Source organism: Octopus sinensis, linkage group LG24 (genome assembly GCF_006345805.1).
Source record: "Octopus sinensis linkage group LG24, ASM634580v1, whole genome shotgun sequence".
Lineage (NCBI taxonomy): Eukaryota > Metazoa > Mollusca > Cephalopoda > Octopoda > Octopodidae > Octopus > Octopus sinensis.
The window spans coordinates 22,459,735-22,477,790 of record NC_043020.1 but is presented as its reverse complement, the minus strand read 5'-3'; the positions used below and the strand labels follow the sequence as shown (position 1 = coordinate 22,477,790).

Genomic DNA, 18,056 nt, shown 5'->3' with positions numbered 1-18,056 from the left:
TTTGGATGGTGCTTTTTATGTGCCACCAGCATGGAAGCCAGTCTAGGCAGCGCTGGCATCGGCCATGTTTGGATGGTGCTTTTTATGTGCCACCAGCATGGAAGCCAGTCTAGGCAGCGCTGGCATCGGCCATGTTTGGATGGTGCTTTTTATGTGCCACCAGCATGGAAGCCAGTCTAGGCAGCGCTGGCATCGGCCATGTTTGGATGTGCTTTTTATGTGCCACCAGCATGGAAGCCAGTCTAGGCAGCGCTGGCATCGGCCATGTTTGGATGGTGCTTTTTATGTGCCACCAGCATGGAAGCCAGTCTAGGCAGCGCTGGCATTGGCCATGTTTGGATGGTGCTTTTTATGTGCCACCAGCATGGAAGCCAGTCTAGGCAGCGCTGGCATCGGCCATGTTTGGATGGTACTTTTTATGTGCCACCAGCATGGAAGCCAGTCTAGGCAGCGCTGGCATAGGCCATGTTTGGATGGTACTTTTTATGTGCCACCAGCATGGAAGCCAGTCTAGGCAGCGCTGGCATCGGCCATGTTTGGATGGTGCTTTTTATGTGCCACCAGCATGGAAGCCAGTCTAGGCAGCGCTGGCATCGGCCATGTTTGGATGGTACTTTTTATGTGCCACCAGCATGGAAGCCAGTCTAGGCAGCGCTGGCATCGGCCATGTTTGGATGGTACTTTTTATGTGCCACCAGCATGGAAGCCAGTCTAGGCAGCGCTGGCATCGGCCATGTTTGGATGGTGCTTTTTATGTGCCACCAGCATGGAAGCCAGTCTAGGCAGCGCTGGCATCGGCCATGTTTGGATGGTACTTTTTATGTGCCACCAGCATGGAAGCCAGTCTAGGCAGCGCTGGCATCGGCCATGTTTGGATGGTGCTTTTTATGTGCCACCAGCATGGAAGCCAGTCTAGGCAGCGCTGGCATCGGCCATGTTTGGATGGTACTTTTTATGTGCCACCAGCATGGAAGCCAGTCTAGGCAGCGCTGGCATCGGCCATGTTTGGATGGTACTTTTTATGTGCCACCAGCATGGAAGCCAGTCTAGGCAGCGCAGGCATCGGCCATGTTTGGATGGTACTTTTTATGTGCCACCAGCATGGAAGCCAGTCTAGGCAGCGCTGGCATCGGCCATGTTTGGATGGTACTTTTTATGTGCCACCAGCATGGAAGCCAGTCTAGGCAGCGCTGGCATCGGCCATGTTTGGATGGTGCTTTTTATGTGCCACCAGCATGGAAGCCAGTCTAGGCAGCGCTGGCATCGGCCATGTTTGGATGGTACTTTTTATGTGCCACCAGCATGGAAGCCAGTCTAGGCAGCGCTGGCATCGGCCATGTTTGGATGGTACTTTTTATGTGCCACCAGCATGGAAGCCAGTCTAGGCAGCGCTGGATGGTACTTTTTATGTGCCACCAGCATGGAAGCCAGTCTAGGCAGCGCTGGCATCGGCCATGTTTGGATGGTACTTTTTATGTGCCACCAGCATGGAAGCCAGTCTAGGCAGCGCTGGCATCGGCCATGTTTGGATGGTACTTTTTATGTGCCACCAGCATGGAAGCCAGTCTAGGCAGCGCTGGCATCGGCCATGTTTGGATGGTGCTTTTTATGTGCCACCAGCATGGAAGCCAGTCTAGGCAGCGCTGGCATCGGCCATGTTTGGATGGTACTTTTTATGTGCCACCAGCATGGAAGCCAGTCTAGGCAGCGCTGGCATCGGCCATGTTTGGATGGTGCTTTTTATGTGCCACCAGCATGGAAGCCAGTCTAGGCAGCGCTGGCATCGGCCATGTTTGGATGGTGCTTTTTATGTGCCACCAGCATGGAAGCCAGTCTAGGCAGCGCTGGCATCGGCCATGTTTGGATGGTGCTTTTTATTGCCACCAGCATGGAAGCCAGTCTAGGCAGCGCTGGCATCGGCCATGTTTGGATGGTGCTTTTTATGTGCCACCAGCATGGAAGCCAGTCTAGGCAGCGCTGGCATCGGCCATGTTTGGATGGTGCTTTTTATGTGCCACCAGCATGGAAGCCAGTCTAGGCAGCGCTGGCATCGGCCATGTTTGGATGGTGCTTTTTATGTGCCACCAGCATGGAAGCCAGTCTAGGCAGCGCTGGCATCGGCCATGTTTGGATGGTACTTTTTATGTGCCACCAGCATGGAAGCCAGTCTAGGCAGCGCTGGCATAGGCCATGTTTGGATGGTACTTTTTATGTGCCACCAGCATGGAAGCCAGTCTAGGCAGCGCTGGCATCGGCCATGTTTGGATGGTGCTTTTTTGTGCCACCAGCATGGAAGCCAGTCTAGGCAGCGCTGGCATCGGCCATGTTTGGATGGTACTTTTTATGTGCCACCAGCATGGAAGCCAGTCTAGGCAGCGCTGGCATCGGCCATGTTTGGATGGTACTTTTTATGTGCCACCAGCATGGAAGCCAGTCTAGGCAGCGCTGGCATCGGCCATGTTTGGATGGTGCTTTTTTGTGCCACCAGCATGGAAGCCAGTCTAGGCAGCGCTGGCATCGGCCATGTTTGGATGGTACTTTTTATGTGCCACCAGCATGGAAGCCAGTCTAGGCAGCGCTGGCATCGGCCATGTTTGGATGGTGCTTTTTATGTGCCACCAGCATGGAAGCCAGTCTAGGCAGCGCTGGCATCGGCCATGTTTGGATGGTACTTTTTATGTGCCACCAGCATGGAAGCCAGTCTAGGCAGCGCTGGCATCGGCCATGTTTGGATGGTACTTTTTATGTGCCACCAGCATGGAAGCCAGTCTAGGCAGCGCTGGCATCGGCCATGTTTGGATGGTACTTTTTATGTGCCACCAGCATGGAAGCCAGTCTAGGCAGCGCTGGCATCGGCCATGTTTGGATGGTGCTTTTTATGTGCCACCAGCATGGAAGCCAGTCTAGGCAGCGCTGGCATCGGCCATGTTTGGATGGTACTTTTTATGTGCCACCAGCATGGAAGCCAGTCTAGGCAGCGCTGGCATCGGCCATGTTTGGATGGTACTTTTTATGTGCCACCAGCATGGAAGCCAGTCTAGGCAGCGCTGGCATCGGCCATGTTTGGATGGTACTTTTTATGTGCCACCAGCATGGAAGCCAGTCTAGGCAGCGCTGGCATCGGCCATGTTTGATGGTGCTTTTTATGTGCCACCAGCATGGAAGCCAGTCTAGGCAGCGCTGGCATCGGCCATGTTTGGATGGTACTTTTTATGTGCCACCAGCATGGAAGCCAGTCTAGGCAGCGCTGGCATCGGCCATGTTTGGATGGTACTTTTTATGTGCCACCAGCATGGAAGCCAGTCTAGGCAGCGCTGGCATCGGCCATGTTTGGATGGTACTTTTTATGTGCCACCAGCATGGAAGCCAGTCTAGGCAGCGCTGGCATCGGCCATGTTTGGATGGTACTTTTTATGTGCCACCAGCATGGAAGCCAGTCTAGGCAGCGCTGGCATCGGCCATGTTTGGATGGTACTTTTTATGTGCCACCAGCATGGAAGCCAGTCTAGGCAGCGCTGGCATCAGCCATGTTTGGATGGTACTTTTTATGTGCCACCAGCATGGAAGCCAGTCTAGGCAGCGCTGGCATCGGCCATGTTTGGATGGTACTTTTTATGTGCCACCAGCATGGAAGCCAGTCTAGGCAGCGCTGGCATCGGCCATGTTTGGATGGTACTTTTTATGTGCCACCAGCATGGAAGCCAGTCTAGGCAGCGCTGGCATCGGCCATGTTTGGATGGTGCTTTTTATGTGCCACCAGCATGGAAGCCAGTCTAGGCAGCGCTGGCATCAGCCATGTTTGGATGGTACTTTTTATGTGCCACCAGCATGGAAGCCAGTCTAGGCAGCGCTGGCATCGGCCATGTTTGGATGGTACTTTTTATGTGCCACCAGCATGGAAGCCAGTCTAGGCAGCGCTGGCATCGGCCATGTTTGGATGGTACTTTTTATGTGCCACCAGCATGGAAGCCAGTCTAGGCAGCGCTGGCATCGGCCATGTTTGGATGGTACTTTTTATGTGCCACCAGCATGGAAGCCAGTCTAGGCAGCGCTGGCATCGGCCATGTTTGGATGGTACTTTTTATGTGCCACCAGCATGGAAGCCAGTCTAGGCAGCGCTGGCATCGGCCATGTTTGGATGGTGCTTTTTATGTGCCACCAGCATGGAAGCCAGTCTAGGCAGCGCTGGCATCAGCCATGTTTGGATGGTACTTTTTATGTGCCACCAGCATGGAAGCCAGTCTAGGCAGCGCTGGCATCGGCCATGTTTGGATGGTACTTTTTATGTGTCACCAGCACAGGGATCACAACTGCAGTTTCCATTGATTTTTGATGTTGGTGTACTTGACTCAATGGATCTCCTCAAGCACAGGGTCGAAGCGGTGTTTCTTTACTTGCCCAACCAATGTAAGTGAGTGGTTAGAGCAGCGGACTCACGATTGAGGGATCGCGGGTTCGAATCTCAGACCGGGTGATGTGTGTGTTTATGAGCGAAACACCTAAGCTCCACGCGGCACCGGCAGAAGGTAATGGCGAACTTCTGCTGACTCTTTCGCCACAATTTTTCCTTACTCTTTCCACCTGCATCTTGCAGCCCACCTGCGACGGATTGGCGTCCCGTCCAGGTGGGGAACCTATACGCCAAGGAAACCGGGAAACCTGCCCTTATGAGCCAGGTTTGGCTCGAGAAGGAACAAACAAACGACCAATGTAAGTGGAATTTGAAAGAAATTTGGCTCCTATTCCAAGAAAGTTGAATGACCACATAACTTCTACGCCAGTGACTCATTGCAGCTGTTTTATCCCCAATCCGCTATAATTAACAGCTCTGTTATCACCCCTAAAGTTTTTCATCGATGCTACGAGTATTTTTTTTTTTTTAACAGATCAAACAGCGACACCATGAACAAAGAAAAAAACATTAACAAAAAAGAAGGCGTAACTTCGGTATAGGTACCGGATACATTTCAAGAAAGTGTTGTCTCTTTTTATATATATATGGAGGGTTAGGGTTTGTGTTTGGGTTAGGGGTGGGAGAAAAGGGCTTCTGTTACCTTCAGAAATGTAAACAAAGCCACTTCCGGTACCTATACCGAAGGATCGCAAAAAAAGAAAATATGTCTGAAGAAAGTAACCCAACTATTGATAAATGTATTCATACGAGCTAGAAACAATATCATACTGTTATCTGTCCTGAAAATTCTCGAGAGGATGTGACCGCTTTACTTATGAACATTAACATAAACGACAGAAGCTGTAGCATTAAAATCGGGCGTAACTTCGGTATAAGTACCGGATACATTTCAAGAAAGTGTTTTTTTTATATATATATATAGGGGGTTAGGGTTAGGGTTTGTGATAGGATCAGGGTTAGGGGTGGGATTCTTCGATCCAGAATCCATAATAGCCCGACAGGTTAAATGGTTCTTCGATTAGAACTCCGCTATTTCACTTCCATATAATCACCTTATCAGCCAAGTGAAACACGATTCGGCGTAACTTCGGTATAAGTACCGGATACATTTCAAGAAAGTATTTTTTTTTATATATATGGGAGCTTAGGGTTAGGGGTGGGAGAAAAGGGTTTCTCTTATCTTCATGTATGTAAACAAAGTCCCGTGTGTACCTATACCGAAGGTTCGCCAAAATCGATATTTGTGGCAAATTGCTCTCTGCAGGACACGGATACAAAAGCTTTCACACTTATGTAATTACTGTATCCGAAGGAAATGTCTTTGCCCATTGTCAGATGTTTTCACTCCAATTTAAGTTCCTTATTCGCCAAGTGAAGCAGAATATCATTATTTACAGACATCAAAACAAACATTTATCAACTTACCGTTTTCAGATCTAAACAGTGAATCAATATTTTCTCTAAAGTAAATATCAGACTCTTAGAATGAGGATTGCCAAGGTTTTTACCAAAATTCGCAGATCCTGATTTCCTCAACAAATTATCAAAATAAACGCGTGAAGCTGTCTTCGTGTCTTCAGCCGCACTTTCGATATCAAATATTACAAACTCAATGGTAGTTCCCCCTTGGAGATTGCATGAGCTGACAAGGAATCACTTGAGTGTTTCTAGTGCAGATAGGATTTTTCGTAGCAAGAGAATACTAAAGCGACAGGCAAGAATTACGTTTTAAAATATTTTTTAAAACGTAATTATTGCACGTCGTGGATTTTTTGGTTTGACCGGCAGTTTTTTAAAATAATTTCCACGTAACTAAACACTTTTAAACTTCGTATACTGGTAGAATGTATTTATAAAACATCTTTTTCTCTTGGCTTTCTTGAGAAAATTCTGTAGTTTGTAAGATATTTTCTTCAATTTCGGCAATTTCAACCAATCAATGACATCTATTGAGGTGAAAACATTCTCTGCCGTAAACATTTTCTGGCGGTTACGTTTTAAAAAATATTTTGAAAACGTAATTATTGCACGTCGCTTTAGTATTCTCTTCGTGGAATTTGAAAGAAATTTGGCTCCTATTTCAAAAAGGTTGAGTGACCACATAACTTCTACCCCAGTGACTCATTGCAACTGATTTATCCCCAATCAGCCATAATTAACAGCTCTGGTTATCAACGTAAAGTTTCCTGATCCAAAACTCCTCTCCCCACTCCCTCTGGAAAAGTTTTCCACACAAATTTCTTTATAATCGTACTCTATTCCGTTTGAAAAGTATTTGTATAAAATTTCACTAAAAGATATCCATTTTCCTGAAAGTTATGATGGAAAAATGTTGGATCGTCTGAATTTTCTGAAACTTCTCTCCACACCCCTCTGAAAAAAATTATTTTCCCTAAATCCCTATATACTCTGAATGCGCAGCATCTTAGCAATATTTGTTGAAAATTTCGTTAAAAAGTATCCATTTTTCTGAAAGTTATGGGGCAACAAAGTCAATGGGATGGGCACACATCTAGAGTTATGCCGGATATTTATAGTTCTGCATAAACATTATCATTAGGCTCACTTGACCATTATCACTTGGGGTCGGCAATGGCGGGGTTACGTGTTATTAGTACACCTCACGTTATATTCTATATTTCCTCTTCTTTCTCCTCCCCAATCGGTTTCTCTTTTTGTGTTTCTTCCCCTTTTCCTTCTTCCTCTTCTTTCATCGAAACGTAAATATATGCTTACCTGTTTTGGTTTTAACTTTCTATATCGCTTGTCTATCTTCTCACAATTTTATTTTTATTTTAATCTTTAAAATTATTGTATACAGTGCTCAGGTGCACCACAACTTGTCAGAAAATGTGTATAAAGTGTATGCAGTAATGTACAAATGTCTGGAAAGCGAACAGTGTATGAGTCAGACACATGCTTGTGTGTGTATGGAGGGGAGAAAATCAGGTGTAGTGTTGGCGAATCTCAGAAAGCATGGAAGTTTTGAAGGATGCAGTGCTCCGACAACTAACAACTGATGCCAGCAGTTTGTTCCATGCTTCAGCAACTCTCAGCGTGAAAAAATGTTTCCTAAAGTCATGGGAGCTGTACTGTTTTCTGACTTTGTAACTATGTCCACGGGTGGAGTTCGAAAAGGTGCTCAGAGTTATTGTTTGTAAGATGGTTGATAATTTTATTTATACTTCTTGTTTCCCTCCAATATAAGCAAAATATAAAGCATGATAGAGTTACAATGTAAGAGTGCACCTTGATGCAAATCTGCCACTCTAATGATTAAAACCTCACATATTACATACCAGCAGTCGTCTCTCTTGCATACCACCTATGATGCCTTTTATGCCCAACCTTTCTCTCATTATTTCTAAGACATTACCGTTCCCTTTGTAGCAGTTGACAATGGTGCTGCAACACCATTGTCAACTGCTACAGCAGAGACCCTAGTATCGATCTATTGCATTTCAGTCTGTTTTAGGGTTAGGGTTAAAGGGACGGGTATCTTTTTTTTTTCAGAAATGTAAATAAACCCAATCTGTTTCATAAACGAATACATAATATGTAATGTGTGTATCTGTGCAGCAGAGAGGAAAATTAAAACTGCATATGTTGTGAACTTAGAATATGTGTTTATTAATAAAAGTTTAATAACGATAATCTTTTATTCACACAAACTGATAAAGTGTGTGTGTATGAGAGAGAGAGTGATAAAGAGTGTGGTAAACAATAGAGATAGATAGATTGATGGTGACACACAGTGAGTGATAAAGAGTGTGGTAAACAATAGAGATAGATAGATTGATGGTGACACACAGTGAGTGATAAAGAGTGTGGTAAACAATAGAGATAGATAGATTGATGGTGACACATAGTGAGTGATAAAGAGTGTGGTAAACAATAGAGATAGATAGATTGATGGTGACACACAGTGAGTGATAAAGAGTGTGGTAAACAATAGAGATTGATGGTGACACACAGTGAGTGATAAAGAGTGTGGTAAACAATAGAGATAGATAGATTGATGGTGACATACAGTGAGTGATAAAGAGTGTGGTAAACAATAGAGATAGATTGATGGTGACACACAGTGAGTGATAAAGAGTGTGGTAAACAATAGAGATAGATAGATTGATGGTGACACACAGTGAGTGATAAAGAGTGTGGTAAACAATAGAGATAGATTGATGGTGACACACAGTGAGTGATAAAGAGTGTGGTAAACAATAGAGATAGATAGATTGATGGTGACACACAGTGAGTGATAAAGAGTGTGGTAAACAATAGAGATAGATTGATGGTGACACACAGTGAGTGATAAAGAGTGTGGTAAACAATAGAGATAGATTGCTGGTGACACACAGTGAGTGATAAAGAGTGTGGTAAACAATAGAGATAGATAGATTGATGGTGACACACAGTGAGTGTGGTAAACAATAGAGATAGATAGATTGATGGTGACACACAGAGAGTGAGAGAGTTATCAATCTAAAAGTTGAGTAATTTCATCATCACCATTTAACGTCCGTTCTCCATGCTGGCATGGGTTGGACAGTTCAACCGGGGATCTGGGAAGCCAGAAGGCTGCACCAGGCCCAGTCTGATCTGGCAGTGTTTCTACAGCTGGATGCCCTTCCTAGCACCAACCACTCCGTGAGTGTAGTGGGTGTTTATTACGTGCCACCGGCACAGGTGCCAGAGGAGGCTGACAATGGCCATGATCGGATTGGTGCTTTTTACGTGCCACCAGCAGTAAATTATAGTTTCTTACAATTTATGGACAACATTCTCTTTGGGATACAGATTTCGAAAATAAAATTAGTTTTTCTCAAGACTATACCATTTCAGGGCCTTTCGGGGCTAAACACATACATATCCACATACAGCTACATTTATATAGTAGATATATAAAGAGATAAGAGGTTTATTCCCATGCAAGAAAAAATACAGGGGTAAACAAAAATGAAGAACAACTCAATCATTCTAAAACGTAATTCATTTTTAGTACATCAAATCAATGAATAATCAATACAATTCATAAGAAAATCATAAGGAAATTGATTTACCACAGATATCAATGTGGTATAGGTCGTCTTTGGAATGAATACATTTGCATTTAGTTAAATGACTATTCTGATAAAAGGATTTACCACAGATATCAAAGTAACACGTTTTTATTTCTGTATGAATGCATTCATGAGTAATTAACCCTTTCGCGTTCAGAGTAATCTGCCAAATGAAATGGTTATACATTCACATTGCTTTCAATTAACCATGCATTATTTCATAGCTTTGGGACTTCGATGGTGTGATTGTTTATATTTAGAATGACATGGCATGGTAGGTGTGAGAGGTGAAATCTGGCTATTTTGAACATAAGACAGGTAGAATATTTGGACCGGATATGGCCGGTTTAAATGCTAAAGGGTTAAGGCAGAACAATGTGCCACAGATATTACAGTGATATGATTATTCCCCTGTATAAGTTTGTACTTAATTACCACAAATACCACACTGATTTGGGTTCCTTTCCATTATTGATACATCTGCGAATACTGAAATCTTCTTGGCTTTGGATAAAAGAAAATACAGGAGGATCAGTTAATTATGATTTTATTCAACATTCACCTCTGATTCACACACTTGTGGCAGCGTTCCTTCAGTTTTTCTAAGCCCTGTAAAAGAACTTGGAAGGTTGGGCCTTTTGCAACACCCTTGAAACCAGAATCTTAACAGTACCCCACCCTCATAAATGACATCTCAGAGAATGATGTAATTATCATCATCATTGTTTAACATCCGCTTTCTATGCTAGCATGGGTTGGACGATTTGACTGAGGTCTGGCGAACCAGATGGCTGCACCAGGTTCCAATCTTGATCTGGCAGAGTTTCTACAGCTGGATGCCCTTCCTAAAAACCAACCACTCCGAGAGTGTAGTGGGTGCTTTTACATGTCACCAGTACGAGGGCCAGTCAGGTGGTGCTGGCAACGGCCACACTCAAATGGTGCTTTTTATGTGCCACCTGCACAGGATCCAGTTTAGTGGCACCGGCAATGACCTCACTCAAATGTTTTTTCATGTGCTACCAGTACAAGTGCCAAAGCTTCTCTCCTGTGAAAGTGTAATTGGCTGTAGTTAAATAACATCTTTCATAGTCATTCACCACAGATATTACAGTAGTATGATTTCTCACCTGTATGAAAAAGCATGAGCCTAATTAAGCCAGAACAATTTACCATAGATACAACAGACTGGAACCTGGTACAGCTCCACAGTTTACCAGCTCTAGTCAAACTGTCTTACCCATGCTAGCATAGAAAAAAAGAACACTAGATGATGATGATAACACTATATGGCTTCTGACCAGTATAAATACATTTTTGACCAGTTAATGTAGTTCCATCAATGAAAGATTTACCACAGACATTGTAATCATAATTTTCTTTTGTATGAATGTGTCTCATCTGTATCAATAAATGACTTTTTCCATTGAATGATTTATCAAAGATATCAGTGATATGGTTTCTCATTTGAATGATTCCGTTTATGAGCAGTTAACGAGCTCCTGTCAGTGAATGATCTACCACAGTTATCGCAGTAAAATGGTTTCTCCCCTGTATGAATGCGTCTCTTATGTATTGTTAGCTGGCTTGTTCGACAGAATGATACACCACAGATATTACATGAATATGGCTTTTCACCTGTATGAATACGTCTGTGAACAGTTAATGAACTTCCATCAGTGAAGGATTTGCCACAGATATCACAATGATACGGCTTCTCGCTTGTATGGATACGCCTCTTGTGTACTGTTAACTGACTTGTTTGAGAGAATGATTTTCCACAGATATCACAGTGATATGGTTTTTCTCCTGAATGAATTCGTTTGTGAACAGTTAATGTGCTTCGATATGTAAATGATCTGCCGCAGATATCACAATGATATAGTTTTTCCCCTGAGTGAATACGTTTATGAAGAGTTAATGCACTCGCATAAGGGAATGATTTATCACAAGTATCGCAGTGATGTGGTTTCTTCCCTGTATGAATACGTTTGTGAACAGGTAATGTACTGCCATATGAGAAAGATTTACCACAGATATCACAGTGATATGGTTTTTCCCCTGTGTGACTACGTTTATGAACAGTTAATGCACTTGAATAGGTGAATGATTTACCACAGATATCACATGAATGTGGTTTCTCTCTTGAATGAATGCGTCTTTTGTGTATCATTAATTCACTTGTTCCAGAGAATATTTTACCACAAATATCACAGCGATATTGTTTTTCCCCTGAATGAATATGCTTGTGAATATTCAATGCTGTTGCATAAGTGAACGTTTTATCACAGTTATCACACTGATATGGTTTTTCCCCTGTGTGAATACGTTTGTGAACAGTTAATCCACCTCTATCAATAAATGATTTACCACAGATATCACATGGATATGGTTTCTCACCTGTATGAACGCGTCTCTTGTGTATTGTCAACTGGCTTGTCCGAGAGAATGATTTACCACAGATATCACAGTGATATGGTTTTTCCCCTGTGTGAATACGTTTATGAACAGTTAAAGTACTTCCATCTGTGAATGATTTACCACAGATATCACAGGGATATGGTTTCTCTCCCGTGTGAGTACGTTTGTGTTTAGTTAATTTACTAGCATCAGTGAATGATTTATCACAGATATCACACGGATAAGGCTTCTCCCCAGTATGAATACGTTTGTGAGAAGTTACTGCACTTCCATCGTAGAATGATTTACCACAGATATCACAGTGATATGGTTTCTCTCCTGTATGAATACGTCTGTGAGTATTTAAATGAACTCTTTGAAAGAATGATTTTCCACAGATATCACAGTGATATGACTTCTCTCCTGTATGAATGTATTTGTGTTTAGTCAAATTACCCCTTTCAGAGAATGACTCACCGCAAATATTACACTGATATGGCTTCTCTCCTGTATGAATACGTATATGGTTAGTTAGGCTATTAGTCTGAGAGAAAGATTTACCACAGATATCACAATGATATGGCTTTTCACCTGTATGAGTACGTTTATGACCGGCTAAGTGACCTCTTAGAGAGAATGATTTACCACAGATATCACAGCTGTGAGGTCTCTCTCCAGTATGGAGATGTTTGTGAGTAATTAATGTACGTATTCGAGTGAATGATTTACCGCAGATATCGCAGTTATGTGGCTTCTCTCCTGTATGTAGATATCTATGTTCAGTTAAGTTAATTTTTACAGTGAATGATTTCCCACAGATATCACAATGATATCGTTTCTCTGTTTTCTCTTCTGTATCAACACATTTATGAGTAGCAAGGTTACCTTTCAGAGAAAATGACTTTTTACAGATATCACAGTGGTATGATGTTCCCGCTATTTCTTTTGATAATTCTTCAGGAAAATTCATCCTTGTATAATATTTTCTTTACTCACAACAATATATGGATATCTTTTACCGCTTTTACTTTATTCCTGTATTGATAAAAACTTTTCCACTGTCGTATCTCCACTAGCTTTTATTTCCACTTATATCAGAAAAGGATTTGAATGTTGATAGTTTTTTAAAATTTAATTGGAACACAAAATCATTTTGTACATATTCCAGGTAATGAAGCAAAGAAATGTTGCTCATAAGTAACAGTTCTCATTTTTCTGTAAAACCTTTTCTTAAGTCTTAAAAGATGATAGATATTGATGATATATCTTTAATGCCAATGCCATCTGGTATTCTGAAACGATAGAGAAACAGGGTAAGATATTAAAGATAATTAACAAATAGAGCTACAACAGTGAAATTTTCCTACAGTTCTATATTAATAAACTATAAACTTTTTATCTCAACGACTGAACTTTAATTTTAAGTTGTTAAATTAAATCATAGAAAATCGTGTGAAGCTTACATATTTACAGACTACATCCATACCTTCAGATTGTGTAACATTACCTATATCTTATGAGAGCTCAAAATCTCTCGTGGAAGCGTCATCCAACCAAAATGCCAATATATGGGAAACTACCACCTGTGTCATCTCTTGTGAAAGGTAGGAGAGTCCAGTTTGCTGGACATTATTGTAGAGCTGAAAACAAGGCAATTTCTACTCTTCTCCTCTGGAAGCCATCTACTCACAATACCAGAGGGTGCACACACTCCTACCCTGATGTAATCTCCAGGGATACAGGCATCCAGCAACAGGACCTCCGTAATGCTATGATGGACCGTGAAGTCTGGCGTAGCATGGTAAATTCCATTGTCTCAACCACGGTCGAACAATGATGATGATGATATCACAACAAAAAACAGCGAGTATACAATATATCTGGATTAGCACCTTTAGTTGTTGTATCTTCAGGTGCCTGTCATATTCTGTGATGTTTTCAGAATGTGGAACTGAACCCTTTATTAAATCCACAGGGGTGCATTGTTCTTAGTCCATACCTGGGTTGTTCTCCTCGTAGTTATTTTCTACTACTTGTGATGGCACCAGTATTTTACACTTCTATCAAAATGAATATGTGTGCGTGCTTGTATATATATATATATATATATATATATATATATATATGGAGGCGCACCCAGTGGTTAGGGCAGCGGACTCGCAGTTTCGATTCCCAGACCGGGCGATGTGAGTGTTTATTTTTGTGTATCTGTGTTTGTGCCCTCAACATCGCTTGACAACCGATACTGGTGTGTTTACATCCCCATAACTTAGCGGTTCGGCAAAAGTGACCGATAGAATAAGTACTAGGCTCACAAAGAATAAGTCCTGGGGTCGATTTGCTTGACTAAAAAGCGGTGCTCGAGCATGGCCACAGTCGAATGACTGAAACAAATAAAAGAGTATACAGCAAATTTTATTTTTTGTCAGTGAACTGGTCGAAGTTTCGGGCGATAAAAATTTTGACACGATGTGACAAGTAAATGTCAATCTTTCCGTGTCTCTAAATAGCTAACTGGCAATCATTCGTTATTGCCAGCTAACTTCCACGCTTCAACAGCTGAAATATCTGAATCACGACAATAAGTCGTTCAATTTGTTTCTAATCATAGTTTCAAAGTGAATTTTCTGAAGGATATTTTTCAGAAATAGGGATTAACATTTCAGTTTTGAAGTATTGTGTACGTAAAAGTCGGGACGGAAACATTGCCGGAATTCTACTTTACGCCACGCCATATAGCCCCACGTAGCCTTTTTTTATTTTTGGGAATTTTCAGAAAATTTTTGCAAATTTGTATTCTACACGCAGGAATTCACGGCGAAGGTAAAGAATACGCACATCGCTCGTCTCTGGCGGTTAGGGTTACGCCGAAAATGGGCGGTGTGCATGTTCTTTACCTCCGCCAGATTTCACATGACTATGAAAAGAATTTTCTGAAAATTCCAAAAAATAAAAAGTTATGAGGCGTTATATGGCGTGCGGAAAGCAGAACTCTACCGAAATATTTTCAGTTCAATATAATTACTTCATTTATGAAGGAAATGTCAGATCTTTTCGGTTTGAACGGCAGTTTTTTCTAGCGGTGTCATATAGAATTTTCGGTTAATAAAGCCAAGAGAAAAAGATGTTTTCTAAACACATTCTACCAGTATACGAAGTTTAAAATTTTTTAGTTACCTAGAAATTATGTTAAAAACTGCCGTTCAAACCGAAAAGATCCGAAATATCTTTTAGTAATGACGCTATGAGTTATCATATTTATATAATTACTGTATCTGAAAGTAATATCTTTTCCCATTGTTAAATGTTTTCACTCCAATATAATTAATTACCTTATCCTCCAAGTGAAAAACAATTGTATTTCAATTGTTATATTTTCGTTATCTCTGGAATATTTACACGTTTTTTTGCAAACGGACAAAACCCTTTGTAACTTTCGTCCTGTGTTTTATACATTTATGTTTTGATTAATTTTTGTCGGCCCTTGTGGCCAATAAACGAATTAAGGTACTACTAGCAAACAGTGGTCCCGGTGCGCGCACTCGCGCTAGCTAGTCGTAAGTAGTCGATCCTATAACGTCTTGCGCGTATGTTTGTACTTAAGGCTGATTACATATCAAAGAAAATTAAATAATATTTTTCAATCAAAGTAAATATTTTTTTAAACTAAGTAAATAAATAATTTTTTAAAACAATGTATATAATTTTTTTTTACACAAATTAAATATTTTTCGAACAAAGTAAATCATTTTTTAAACCAAGTAAATAAATTATTTTTATAAACAAACTAAGGTTAGGGCTAAAAAATTAGGTTTAGGGTTAGGGTGAAAAAGTCGCTATAGGATCGACTACATACGACTAGCTAGCGCGAGTGCGCGCACCGGGACCACTGTTCGCTAGTAGTACCCGAATTAATTATTTACTTACATTATTACAGCATTAAAACAAACGTTAATCAGCTTACCGTTTTCAAATGCAATCAGTGAATCAATGTGTTGTGTGTTTTCACCAAACTACTTAAGTAAATATCTGGTTGTTAAAATGAGATTTACCGATGTTTTATCAACGTTATTCTCCAGAAACGTTTCCAGTAAATCCTAAACCACTTCTTCCATAAAATACTGAATTATCACAATGAACAAATGAAGCCGACCTCTTGTCTCCAGCCGCACATTCGATATCAGATATTACAAACTCAATGGGGGTGTCTCCTGCAGAATAATATCATGGCATTACTATGACTGACAATCGTTTGCAGCTTTCACACGATTTCACTACAAGGAGGCAGATACGCCCTCACTCACACACACAGATACACACGAAGGATACGCGATATATACAGGTTATATTAAAAATTAAAGTTTAGATAGGAGACATTAAACATATATATAGCGGCGTATATGTATATACATATAAAACATTACGTTATATAATTAGGGTTCAGTAAAAAAATTTTACTTTACCATACACCGAACTTTTAGAAATAGCAGCCAAAGAATTTAGCTATAGAGGAAATAGCTAAATTCTTTGGCTGCTATAAATACATCGATCAAGTATTGGAGATCGATATAAATGATTATACCCTCCACTCACCCCAAAATATATGCTTTTTAGGGATACGGTCCTATACGTTCGGGTTTCAACCCTCACCGGAATTCAAAACAAGCCGTCTGTTCTTCCACGGTCGAGAAAATACATAGATCAAGTATTGGAGATCGATATAAATGATTATACCCTCCACTCACCCCAAAATATATGCTTTGTGTCTATAATCAATATTACAAATATATTGTTATTGCTATTTAACTCAGGTCATCCTGATAAACCCGGTTGAGGATCAAAGGGTTCCAACTATGACCAACCCGTGTTTTTGCCCCCCCCCTTTTTTTCAGATATAGCATCTATGGTTATATTAGCCAATGTACCCTTCCTTTAACCCAGTAGTATATGGTTTTAAGGGGATTTGGGTGTTATTCCTAGCACATCGACGAGCGAAAACGCAGAGGGGCCCTGATTATGTGCGAGTATGCGTATGGATGTGTATGTATGTGGGTGCATACAAGCCAAATAACCGGTTCAAGGCGTGTGCACAAGTTTATAGTAAATATATACATTGTATAGAGAAAACACCCGAAGCCTATACAAAAATACTGAATATGTGTTTATTATTCATCCAAAGTAAACAGTACGTGTGTAGTCACGTTTATTGTGTACCCATATATATTTATTAAAGACGAAACGAATAATAATTTTATACAAAACGAATAACTTTCAAATTCTATAAAGCAATGCAAACAATGGAAAATAATTTAAACACTAATTATTTAGTTAACTAGAAAAATCTGAAAAATAAACACATTCTACCAGTATACGAAGTTTAAAAGTGTTTAGTTAACTAGAAATTGTGTTGAAATCTGGCCTTCAAAAGGAAAAGATCCACACATTCTGTCTTAAATAAAGGCCACATTAGACAGTGCAACTTCTATGCTAAAAGACGTAATGGTCATCATTGGAATGTCCTGCTCGCTAAAGGCCTGACCTAGGGCTAAACAGCAACGAAGAAATCATTTAAAATACCATGTGCTTTAATTCAGGTTAGATTTTCTTTTTAGAACAAGGGGAGGATGGACAGACGATAGAACAGCAACGTGCGCGATAAAAGCAAGTAGCAGTGACAACTCCATGCATTTTCCTTTTTCTCTTTCTCTCTCTTGTCCATTTCTATTTCTCACTCATTCCCTCCCTCACATTTAAGTATCTTTCTCCCTTTTCTCGCTCCTACCCTTCTTATTTGTTTGCCTCCCTCTCATTTGGCTCTCTTTTTCCCACGCTGTTATTTAATTCTCTTTCTCTCACAACCGCCGTCCTCTCTCCCTCTTCCTCTTAAATTTCTCTGTGTATCTCTTACTCACTCCCTCTTATCTACATACCGCTCACTCACTCCCATTTATTCAGCTCTCTCTCTCTCCCCCTCCGTCTTATTTAACACTCTTTCTCTCCCTCATTTTTATTTGACTCTCTCTCAATTTTTATCTTTCTCCCTCTTATTTGTCTGGGATCTTCTCACTCCCCCTCTCCCTTATTTATCTTCCTTCCTCCCTCTTATTTATCTCCTTATCTCTCACTCCCTCCTTTTATTCAGCAGTCTCTTTCCCTTCCTCTTTCTTATTTCTCTCTCTCTC

General features: G+C 41.2%; 2 protein-coding genes across 2 annotated transcripts in view; both read right to left on the bottom strand.

Annotated features, from left to right (window-relative positions):
• LOC115223874 (zinc finger protein 208-like) overlaps positions 1-6,010 on the bottom strand; it is a 162,734-nt gene extending 156,724 nt beyond the window's left edge. The window contains exon 1 of the mRNA XM_029794579.2: positions 5,840-6,010. The gene's annotated coding sequence lies outside the window, so the exon portion shown is untranslated. The remainder of the gene's footprint in view (positions 1-5,839) is intronic.
• Positions 6,011-10,921: 4,911 nt separating this feature from the next.
• LOC115224112 (zinc finger protein 678-like) lies at positions 10,922-12,844 on the bottom strand. Its single transcript, XM_029794916.1, has 4 exons — positions 12,760-12,844; positions 11,548-11,736; positions 11,266-11,451; positions 10,922-11,220 (listed from the first exon to the last, which is right to left on the bottom strand). Exons 1-4 carry the CDS (start codon positions 12,842-12,844, stop codon positions 10,922-10,924), a joined length of 759 nt encoding a protein of 252 aa, XP_029650776.1.
• Between the last annotated feature and the right edge of the window lie 5,212 nt (positions 12,845-18,056).